At 42.4% G+C, this 12,586-nt stretch overlaps 1 protein-coding gene across 2 annotated transcripts in view; it reads right to left on the minus strand.

The window, feature by feature from the left end:
- The window catches only part of LOC126215178 (D-ribitol-5-phosphate cytidylyltransferase-like), a 53,118-nt gene that overhangs the window by 24,382 nt on the left and 16,150 nt on the right, over positions 1-12,586 (minus strand). For both annotated transcript variants that reach the window (XM_049941845.1, XM_049941844.1), the window contains exons 3-4: positions 10,434-10,693; positions 1,345-1,495 (exon numbers count right to left, since the gene is read on the minus strand). In XM_049941845.1, coding sequence (XP_049797802.1) covers positions 1,345-1,495; positions 10,434-10,693 — 411 coding nt within the window. The remainder of the gene's footprint in view (positions 1-1,344; positions 1,496-10,433; positions 10,694-12,586) is intronic.

The raw sequence follows: 12,586 nt of genomic DNA on the forward strand, positions 1-12,586 counted from the left end.
TTAGCTATGTTAATGAGGATGTTTTCCTAATTATATTCACAGTATAAAAATGTGACTGTGGCATATGATACTTAACACAATGCTCGTGGTGCTCTGAATTTCTATATTTTGAACATCTTTTGTTGCAGGTATCACCCTGGGGAACACAATGGTTCTCTTGAGCATAAAAGTGATGAATGGCATTCGCGGATTATAGAAGAGTCCTGTTTCCCTTGCACAGCAAAGGGAAATCACAAGTAGAAGTGATGTTATTAAAATACACGGTTTGATACACATCAATATCAGGTTCCAGCTATTGAAAAAATGCTTGAATATGCATAGTTCACCCTGAATCATTACCAGATTGCGAGGTATTTAGCTATGTTAATGAGGATGTTTTCCTAATTATATTCACAGTATAAAAATGTGACTGTGGCATATGATACTTAACACAATGCTCGTGGTGCTCTGAATTTCTATATTTTGAACATCTTTTGTTGCAGGTATCACCCTGGGGAACACAATGGTTCTCTTGAGCATAAAAGTAAAAATCAAAGCAAAAACTGAAATACTAAGATGTTTTTAATTTTCAGTTGCCACTTAGTATATAAGATTTGTGGGAATAAAATCTGTTTCTAGTAAGATTTGAAAGGATCATTTCTTCTGAAAGTACTTCCATTAGATTTCATGACGGCACGAAAAGTATTGATGTAACACCGTTCCTTGACAATGAGAGAGTGAGAGAGAGAGATAGTACAGAAAAATAAAAAAATACGACTGAATTTGAACATGGGGCACAAAAATCTGAGGCTGTGCTCCTTACCTCCCTCTTCCCTCCCATCCCCACCCCCCACGGACTCCAACCTTCTGAAATTTAAGCAGCAGCTGAGTTCTAACCTGGAACCCACGACATTTTTTTTAATAGCCTGGCCAAAGACATTACCCCTAGAGCACAGGTTTGCTCAGCCACTGTGCTACCAACTCTCGGGGATACTCGTTGCACAATGGGAGTGATCTAGTAACACTGAAACTTCTGACCACAACTTGTTCAGAAACTACTGAGTGTTGGCACCAGAGCCAAAATACATGTAACTTTATTTTCCCCTTCTTTCACCCACCAAGTTTCAACTGTATCAGAGAGCAGCCTATGGTGTGTTCCCTTCACGAGAAAAGACGAGCACGTCTGAAGTATTTGTCACCCGGTACATTTGACAAGTGCGGCAGTGGTGCACCAAAAGCACGGCTACCAAGTATCGACTGTAGCAGCCTGAGTGTTAAATGATCATTATCTGCACTTTTGCAGAAATGTATTGCATCTACATTTTGCACTCTGCCCACTGACATTCCCACACAGCTGTAGCTCACCCCTGAGGCAGCCAGCAGCGGCGTACACGTCCCTCTTGTGGGTGACCTTCCAGAGGTCTGGCGGACCCTCCAGGAGACGTGGCCGCACGCCGGCGTGTTGCAGAACCAGCGCGAGGCACTCCGTCCCACGATCCAGCTCGTCCTCCGTGCTCTGCAATGGAAAACATTTCTCTGCACAAGTGTCTTAAAATTACACTGAGTCAATATTTTCACAATCAAATGTTCAAATGTGTGTGAAATCTTATGGGACTTAACTGCTAAGGTCATCAGTCCCTAAGCTTCCACACTACTTAACCTAAATTATCCTAAGGACAAACACACACACCCATGCCCGAGGGAGGACTCGAACCTCCGCTGGGACCAGATTTTCACAATCAACTGGCTCATAGTGAAAAGATAATTTATCTCACAATCCACATTGCTTACTTGGGGTGTCCAAAAGTCTCTCCCCTGTGTCGTATGATTGTTAGCCGTGCGTGCCATACGATTGTTCACCTGCCTGGGTTACTTCCCTTCAAGTGGACTCTTTCAACATTCCACGGACTCTTCCAACATTCCACTGTTTCATTTATCTCAACCAGCGTCAGTAGTATTGTTGGTGTGTGTTGATACGTGTTGACGTTAATGTTTAAGTTTAGTTCCTTTGTTCGTTTGTTTTGTTTTTGTCACTGTAAAAATGCTAACCATTGAAGAAAATGTGTTTTTAGTCAAACAAGTGTTCAAAGCTGGCAGTAAATACACAGTTTCAGTTTGCCAAACATTTAATTCAGTTTTCCGGTAGACAACACTCCCACATTGCGATACTGTGTGAGATTTGATTAACAAATTTCGAAGTACGGGTTCAGTGACAGATGCACCGACAAGTGGTTGTCCTAGCGTTTTGTCTGACGATAAACTACTCAATATTTCCAATAAAATGTCAATGAGTCCGAACAAGTCTGTAAGACAACTTGCCCAGGAAATCGATGTTAGTGTCAGAATGGTCCACACGGCTGTAAGGAAAAAATTGAAACATTTCCCATACAAAGTGACAGTCGTGCAACAACTGAAAAATACTGATCATGGCAAGAGACTACATTATTGTCAATGGTTCACAAATTTCGTTCAACAAAATGGAAGGGATATTCTTAATAAAACGTTTTTCACTGATGAGGCATAGTTTCATTATCCGGGTACATGAACTCGCAAAATTCTCGTACGTGGAGTACTGCAAATCCATTGTGTATTCATGAGGAACCACTTCATCCTGTGAAAATAGGAATTTGGATTGCAATTTCTAGACGTCGGATTGTGGGTCCCATATTTTTCAACGAAACAATAAACACACAATGATACTGCAGTGATAATCTGTACCCATTCATAGCAGAATTTGTGTTAAGTGAAATACTTAACAGCTATTTTCAACAAGATGGTGTAATCGCACATACAGCTCGCATCTCAATGTCACTGATTGCTGATGTTTTTGGAGGTCGCTTAATTTCACAGAGACTTTGGCCTCCACGGTCACCTGACCTAACACCACCTGACATTTTCTTCTGGGGTGCAGTGAAAGCAACTGTCTATAAAAACCGTCCAAAATCCATCGATGAATTGAAAACTGCAATATCCACTTTCACTGTTTCTGTTACAGAAGAAATGTTACAGCTTGTGTTTGGAAACACGGTTAGACAAACTGAATTGTGTATTCAACAACAGGGGGGACACTTTCAACATTTAATGTGAAAATATGTAAGTAAAAATGAATATTCAATAAATTAATAATTTGTATTTCACCGAGTTTCATTTCAGTATATTCACTGTGACATACGGCATGCGTGGCTAACAATCACATGGCACTGCAGAGAGACTTTTTGAACACTCCGTAGATTCTGGAAAAGCTCTTGACTGAACTGATTGTGATAAATTATGGGCAAGAGTGAATGATACAAGCTACCCAGCACACTTAATCAGTACAACTGAAAGCTTATATTGTGAAATAAAAATAGTAATAAATACAGGAGAAAAGATGGCAGATGAGATAAAAATCAACCAAAGAGTGAAATATGGGTGTTCTCTTTCACCCACTCTTATTAACATTTACATATGTGTGGTGTCTGTTGTTTCAGAACTGCCCAAAAGAACAGACACTATTTTTGATCCAGCTGCCACTATGAATTAATACAAAAAGGACATACACATTTGGTAATTTCCAAGAAATGGTTCACATCAAAATCATGGGCTGACAACGAGAAATATACCGATTGAATGCTTCACTCTCGAGATGCTGACAAGAAAGGCGCTAAATGACAAATGTATTGAAAATAGAAAGTCATTAAAAATGAGAGAGTAACAGCACTTATTTCACTCACAGGAATTAATTAAAGAAATGAATACTATCACTTACATTATTCATCAGGTATCGGCATCATGTACAATACCGTGTCTGGCGTAAGAACCATTCCTTTCTCCCTGTACCCGGGATACATTTTTCACACGTTGTTGGAAAATTGGGAGAAACTAACAGGAGAGAGATTTACCAAATAGTCATAAGTAGTGAAAATATAAAAACTAAAATGCTTACTCTCATGTAACGTTCTACTACTCTCAGGTGACATTCCACTTCAAGGATCAAGCATTCGATACATATTGTTTGCACTGAGGCTGCAATTTTGATGTGCCCTGTTTCTTGGAAATTACCACAGACCTTAGCTGTGAGCAGGCATTGACTGCAATCGATTGGGTGCAGATGTCTCAGTTGTCAGAGATTCTGCCTAGTAAGCAGAGGACACGGGTTTGACTTTCCCCACTGATTACAATCAATGCTCACTCGCAGCCCAGGTCTGTAATTCCTCTGTGTATTTTTAACACTTATGCTGACTAAGACCTGGAGTTCAAACCTGAGTCATCCTATAATTTTTTCCTGTTAGTGATCACTTCTTTCAGCTCTGGTAGTCTTTGCTAATGTGATAAATGCTGAACTGCACCTTGTTCAAAGTCTGTGTTAAACTGCAGACTCCTTTAACTGGCTGGGTAAGTCAGTTCAAAAGTCGGAGGAAGGCAACAGCAGGACCTTGTCTGGTAAAGCAGTGTGGTGTTCAGTGCAACCTTTGGGTTGATGACACATTTAGCCTGCAGCTATAGTGACAGTGTCCTTAAAAATTTGAAAGCTGATGATTACCCAGGAATTAAATTGGATAAACACGTGAATCTAAGCACACTACTATTTGCAGATGAAAAACTAATAATTTGAGTATAAGAAGATGACTTCCAGTTAATAGCATATTGGGTAAAACATATATGTATAGAATAAAGTCTTAAAACTTCGTTACATAAGATGAAACTTGTGGTCTTTCTAGGTAAATACCCAGTATGGTCATGATAGTATGACAGTCACTCCAAAAGAAATGCACACTATCTTTATAAAAATACAGTTTTCATTCTGCATGTGTGAAAGTTTTACTGTGTGTAGATACATCCTTCCCGCTTGTTTTCAAACTTAGTTCAACCTGTTGCAAGCCTTGACCACCCTTCGCCAAGTGATCAAATCAAAATGACAAGGCAATCTCACTTGCAGGGTCATTCTGCTCCACGACAATGCAAAGCGTCAGACAGCCAACACAGTCATGGTACTCCAGCAGACATTCAAATGGGAGGTTCTTGGCCACCCTCCATACAGTCCAGACCTCTCTCCCTGTGATTACGCCATTTCTGGTCCCCTTAAAAAGGCTCTGAGGGGCAAACGATTCACATCGGATGACGACGTCCAGCTGTACGTGCAGAACTGGTTAACATAGCAGGCCTGGGAATTTAATGAGACAGCCATTCATTGCCTTGTGTCACAGTGGGACAAGTGTCTCAACAGCCACTGTCAATACTTCTAACATACAGGTGCTGGCTTCTGTAATTATGACTCCGATTGTTTCTTTTTGAATACACCATATAGATGCCTGTGGAAATGCAGCAACCATCCTCTCTGCATCTGCAAATGGCACCACAAATGTAATGGTACAAATCAGTGGTGGCTTGAATGCAAAGCCAGGGAGATGAACCTCAGGAAAGGAAATGAACTCAAAGTGCGCTATTTTCTACAGGGGAGCAGAAGATTTTAACACTGTGCAAAGATGAGCATGACTTGTGCAAATGTCTGAGCAACTAGCAACATGGAAACTAGAGGCAAGCGAAACATAGGAAGTTGGAAGCTTCTCCATTGGCTATGTTTTCTACTCCCATCAATAATTAATTTTTTGTTTCTTCTCTTTTCACTGCAGATTCACATGTAGTATGTCATATGTACCTGAATGTTTCAGAACGTTATTTAAACAAAGTTCCAGTTACATTTATAGTTCAGCTGGTTATATTTATCTTCCTGATTCCAATTATACAATTAGCTTCACTAAAGAGCTCAGTTCATTAAAAGTTACAGCTAATTGAAATCTTGACTGTAGTGTGTAATGGGGAAACACTTTGAGCTAATAGTCAGAATACAAAATGCAGTTACCAGTCTTTTGAAAGTAGGTACTTTGCTCCTTTTGAAAACAAACTTTAAATTGCTTGAAACAAATTAGCTTCTGAGGTAACTGTCACTGAAAGTTCAGAGCCTCATAATTTTGACTGACTATTTTGTCTTAATGTTTATAAAAGTCTGACCTTTACTTTTTGAATCAAATGACATTATTTTCAAGACAGATGCCATAATCATAAGTAGGGGATTTCTAACAACAGAAGCATAACACTGCGCCATATACTCTATAATTTACTGACCTTCAACATTTGTCATAAACCAGATAACAGTAACACACAAAATAACAAAATGTAACACAGCCAATTTTCAAAACATTAGGTACTTTCAGAAACCACACAATATTTTTATGCTGTCTGCAAATAGTCACCCCTTCCCAAAAATCATGCAGTCTACCACCAGAATTAACTTGAGCAACATCTATGTATCTAAAAGTCTGACCAGCAAGCGATCATGTAGTATCATTATGTAGTATCATTACAATACAGCTTTAGATATGAAACGCATTAAATCTTTGTTGAAAGAATATGTGACCAGAAATTACTCATGCATTAATAATTATGTCAAACTGTACAGAAAGATTTGCTGAGGTCATTTTGGTAGAGGCAGTATTAATTAGTGCCAACTTTTTTTTCACTATGTAACTGTATTTAAGTGTGATGTTGTTTTTTTTTTTTTTTTCAACCTACACACTGTCTGTTACTTTGGTGTAATTATATGCCACTCAACAATGTGGTGGTGCTTGTGATATTTCAGTTGATTGTCCTCTGCCACACTGAACTACTGTCAATTATACCATCAAGAGTGTATACAGTATGTAGTTTTCCATTAACTGCATGCAAAAGGGAACTGTGAAACCTGAACTGGTCATCATTTGTGAATATGTCACAAGTCGAAGTAAAATTGATTGTTTTCCAGCATTAAATACTGTGTGGGCCACATCATTAGAATTATCCTTTTTGTCACGAACAGTTTCGAGCCTGTTACAGCAACTGCGAGAAGAAATGGCAGCTACCGAGAGCACCAAAGCACATGGGATTAGCTACACAGTTTTGAGTATGCCGATGCCAGCGTAACAACTTCCATGCCCGGACTATTTCCGCCACGAAGTAAACACTCGTGTCCGTGGCTCTGTGCCCATGCCACGCTTCGTGTGCGTCCTCTGTGACAGCATTCTGCACTATACCGCTGCGATACACTCGCCCATATCTGTCTCAATGTCGGCTGGTGGGAATACCGGATCACTCTCCGCTGAAAAGGACACGTATGGTTGAAAGTGACCTGGCTTTTGCTGCAACATCCGCTGCAAAACTGGAGAGTGCTCGAAATTCTCCAACAGCAAATTAGCCGATGGAGGTGATAAGGCTGGCTCCACCATAGGGGCAGAAGATTGTGGAAGCTGGGGTAACAGTGCGTCTACCAGCATCGCTGGGGGCAAATTGTCGTCCACTGGCAAGTAGGACAAAGAGTGCTCAGGTTCATATTCCACAGGTTCTGCATCAGTAGTCACGATAACTATCCCCACCATGACCCTCTCCATGGTCAAATATAGGGCAGTGGAAGGTGCAATGAGGCAGCAGCAGGTGAGCACACTGCTACAATAGCCCCCCCCCCCCCCCCCCAATGGAACAATGCTGCAACAGACCCTGTCACCTGATGACAAGCTAGAAGCTAGGAGACGGCAGCATTGAGGATCCGACATGTCATGGACTCAACTGACTGGTATGGTAGGTCGGTTGCTCCTGACTGACATTCATCACACATAAATGCCAGCCTGTGGAGCATCATGCCACCCAGCAGGCACCCCTGCTACCAGCCAAAAAAATCTGGCCAAAGCGGCAGCCCTGTGGGAAAACACAGTGGGCTGCAATGGTCTGGGGCCTGTGGTTAGGGGTGCAATAAATCCAAACTATCCCGCAGCTAGCTCCGGTGCAAACTTTCCACTGCTCTGCATCTGTTAACCAGCATCGCCTGGTACCAGACAGGGCATCATTGGAGTATGAGGAAGACACAGAATTCTTCATTTGAGTTTTAAATATTTGCAAGAATCCCTCCACCTCTGAATTAGAAGCCAGATGAGATGGGGCAATAGTCAGATGCTGGATACTGTTGCAAATGCAAAAGTCTGCAAACCCCCGAGACACAAATTGGAAACCAATTTCAGGGACAAGGGTCTGGGGAGAGTCCTCACCGATAACATAGAGGAAAGTTTGGAAACAAACAGAAAATCTGACAATGCATCAATCACAAACAACTACATGCTTCCAGAAAAGGGGCCCACAAACTGTGTGCACGCTCTCCCGAGGGTGCCCCGAAAGGGGCCAAGTGGAAAACTGATGCAGCATTGCAACCCAGTGCAGGAGTCCACATAAGGTGTCCAATATCGTGATCAATTGCCAGCCATTAGATGTGAAGAAGCACCAAAGCCTTCAAATGGGATAGACTCTAGCATGACGCACACAGGAACTGGAGTATGTGATGATGCAACATCGGAAGGACAACCAATGGAAAACTTTGCTCTTCTACGTGTGAGCATAAGGACCCCCTGTGTAATGTCGAGCAGATCGCACATCACAAAAAACAGTACCCCACACAGAATCTGCTGCTGAAGGAGGCCGGGGCCAGTAAAACCTGTCCCATGCACCTTCCCACCACCACCTACTCCAATCCTGTAACCCGGAAGGTGTACACGATCAAAGGCAGAGCCATGTGTGAAAGCAATCACGTGGTTTACCAACTGACCTGCCTACATTGTGAAGCTTTCTATGTGGGAATGACCAGCAACAAACTGTCCATTCACATGAACGGACACAGGCAGACAGTGTTTGTTGGTAATGAGGATCACCCTGTGGCTAAACATGCCTTGGTGCACGGCCAGCACATCTTGGCACAGTGTTACGCCGTCCGGGTTATCTGGATACTTCCCACTGACACCAACCTATCAGAACTCCGGAGATGGGAACTTGCCCTTCAATATATCCTCTCTTCCCGTTACCCACCAGGCCTCAACCTCCGCTAATTTCATGTTGCCGCCACTCATACCTCACCTGTCATTCAATAACATCTTTGCCTCTGTACTTCCGCCTCGACTGACATCTCTGCCCAAACTCTTTGCCTTTACATATGTCTGCTTGTGTCTGTATATGTGCGGATGGATGTGTGTGTTTGTGTGTGTGCGCGCGATTGTATATCTGTCCCTCTTTCCCCCCAAGGTAAGTCTTTCCGCTCCCGGGATTGGAATGACTCCTTATCCCCTCCCTTAAAACCCACATCCTTTTGTCTTTCCCTGATGAAGCAACCACGGGTTGTGAAAGCTTGAAATTTGTGTGCGTGTTTGTGTTTGTTATTGTCTCCATCAACGTACCAATGCTTTCGTTTGGTAAGTTACAGAATCTTTGCTTTTAGATATATTTTTCCCACATGGAGTGTTTCCCTCTGTTATATTCATATCATTAATTTGAACCCTGACTATAGTAATATATATATTTGCAGCTTATCATCTGCACAGGATTGGTCTACATTCTATTTTGTTTATGTTAATTTCATATAATGACTCATTCCATTATAATGGTGATTTGCTCCTCAATTTGCTATTATGGAACAAGACATGAAAAAAAAAGGAAAGAAAAAAAAAAAACAAACCCAACATGTTAATCTGTGGGGGAGGAGGGAATCAGAAAACACAGAGATGAGCACAAAGGAAAACACAATGTCACTGTTGCAAATGACTGAGCAACAGTGCAAATGAAACCACGAGTATGGTGCAAAGTGAGAGCCACATCCAAGCACACAGAAATTCTGTAAGAGCTGCTGGTCAAGGCCTACTGCAACTGGCAAGTAAACACCTGGATCAGTGGGTCAGCTGATACCACACTTTATGTGCGCCTTCATTCTGCATAATTTCACTGCGATATAGATGCCAGCTAATCTGCATTCAGTTCAATGCCTGTTGGCAAAATGGTAAAATCGTGTGAAAGTGTACAAAGTTTCAAGAAACAGCTTTAAGTCAGATCAACATGGTTACAGTACACGCAGAGACATTTAAGCAGACATTCTTCCATACTACATGTGCAAATGGAACGGGGAAGAGTCCTTACATGGGTACAATGGCCTGAGAGGATGGACGTAGATGTAGAAGAGCGAACTAAATCATTGACTTTTCCAGTTGCACGAGACAGGGTGCTGCCAGTTAACACATTACACTGTGCAAGTACAGCCATCCTCATCTTCGATAAAACTTCCCTAAGCGTGTAACTACACTGTCTTACAGACCAACATTTCAGGCAGTACTGCAAGTGGTTTTCAACAGGATGCTGTAAATACTATCTACCCTCCAACTCATACCATTCAGTAGAGAACTAATGGAGTTAGAAAAGGGGAACCATGAGACAAAGGTGTAACTTACTGTAAATAAAATCCCATGAGGTATGACAATTCCAAAACAGGCCAAAACATAGTGCTATAAAACAACATGATAGTGTCTCCACATACTCGTAAAGTGTGTCCATAAATTCTCTGAATTGAGTGCATCTGGCCCACATTTCAGAAATGACAGAGTACTACAGAAATCTGAGTCTCGGGACAGCAGTACCTTGTTGTAAGCAGTGGCCAGCACCTCCGTCCGGAATGCCTGCGGGGTCTCCGACGCGAGGTGAGAGTCGCGGTCGAGACTGGCCTGCAGCAGCAGCGTCCCACCGGCATCCGGAGATGCGCGCACCACAGTCGAGGTGAGTGGCCGCGTCGCACCTGCCGCCCCGTGGTGCTCAGCCAGTACCACCAGCCTCTCTAGCAGCTCCGCAGGTACCAGAGGGCGCACTGCATCGTGCACCACTACCACGCGCACACCCGCCTCTGCGTGAAGAGCACAATGAGAGGTACTTGCATATGTCGTGATGCCCTCCACATGCTGTGTTTATGCCGGCTGGAGTGGCCGAGCGGTTCTAGGCACTACAGTCTGGAACTGCGCGACTGCTACGGTCGCAGGTTCGAATCCTGCCTCGGGCATGGATGTGTGTGATGTCCTTAGGTTAGTTAGGTTTAAGTAGTTCTAAGATCTAGGTGACTGATGACCTCAGAAATTAAGTCCCACAGTGCTCAGAGCCATTTGAACCATTTTGCTGTGTTCATGTGTAACCTCACAGGACAAATTTTACTCATCCTCTTAAAAGAGCACCTTCATCAAGTTGGAGCACTGTAGAATATGCAGGATTGGTACCAGGCACTAAAGTGACCCTCCACTACTTACCTATTAGTTGACTACATTATTAGTACACTTGGGAGTGAGGGCAATTCGGTCTTCTTACTGTGAGTTTTTATTGTGATATTTCTGAGGACATGCTGAACCACTTGACAGTACAAGCACAACTGTCCTGAAAGCATTCACACTGTGCTGTGTTTCCCACTGTCACTATTTCATTTGTTTATTGTAATGTCGCCACACATTTCCGGTAATGGCCACGGGTGGCCAAGTGCAATAATAGCATGGTCGAGCAGCAAATCGTGGTAATGAAGTGGCATGTATGTGCTGTCAGTTATATGGAATCAGTACAGTGAGATGGGTCGACATGAAGATGTCGCAGAATGCCAGGAAGGAGCTCACACTTTTAACGAAGCTGGTAGACTTGTTGATGTATCAACGGAGACTGTCTAACATGTCTATGAGCAATGATGTACCACTCACAACTGTGTAGCATAGTGTAAGAACAGTGGTTGTAAACAAATCCTAACCAATGGGGCAGGAGACATCTGTCGTGTCTTATCAATGACAATCAGTTTCAAACCTGAAAGAATTGCTGCTGTCAGTGAACGCAGGTTAATTTTAACCAGTTTCCATAAAAACATTATAAACAGGAGGTGTGTAGGGTGGTCTGACGGGTTGTCATTTTTGGCTTTTTTTCAAACGATGCAAACTATCTAGTGCACTGGCAGCTTAACATATGAGGACTATTCATAAAATAACCTCCAATTAGATATAATAAATAAATAAATAAATAAATAAATAAAAAATTATGTGTATGAGGTTACAGAATTTGTTTTACAATATTGTGAAAGAATACACTCCCATTTATTTTTCCACACAATTTCCAGCCACAATGAGAGATTTCTCATAGCATACGATGAGCTTTGAAATTCTGTAGTTGTAGAATTCTGCTGTCTGCATCCACCTGGCATCAAATTTCCTGTAACTCAAATCTCAGTAACCACCTTTGTACAGAAGATTACTACTAATCTATGGAAAATGAACACAAAGTTCCACCATGGTGAGTCTTCAGTTTTCTGTAACCCTTTCCCGAACCAGACGAAACAGATCTGCATTCTCAATACTTGGCCAAGCACATTTCTCTTCATCGTGGACTTGTCAAACTCGAGCTCTATCCAAACAGGCCTCAGGAGGCCCAGCAGTACCGATCGATCGCTGTGTCATCTTCAGCTGACAGGCATCAGTGGATGCAGATATGGGAGGACGGTGAGGGTACCTCAGGTAGGTGATAGTTCTGTGATGTATTTGATAACAGAACTTGGACCTCCTCATTAAAGTTTACAGTGAACATGAACCAGGATATTTATTTCACCATTCTTGGAGACTAATTATTGTCCTTTCTTGTACATATTTACGATGAGTATGTTTTGGACACTCCTGTCCTGTATGGCACTTTCTCCGCCAGTCAGTTTTCACGACCAGACCTGCTATTTCTCGGTCAAGTAGCTCCTCACTTGCCCGCGAAAGGCAAAGGTCCCGAGTTC

Source organism: Schistocerca nitens, chromosome 12 (assembly GCF_023898315.1).
Source record: "Schistocerca nitens isolate TAMUIC-IGC-003100 chromosome 12, iqSchNite1.1, whole genome shotgun sequence".
NCBI classification, from domain to species: domain Eukaryota; kingdom Metazoa; phylum Arthropoda; class Insecta; order Orthoptera; family Acrididae; genus Schistocerca; species Schistocerca nitens.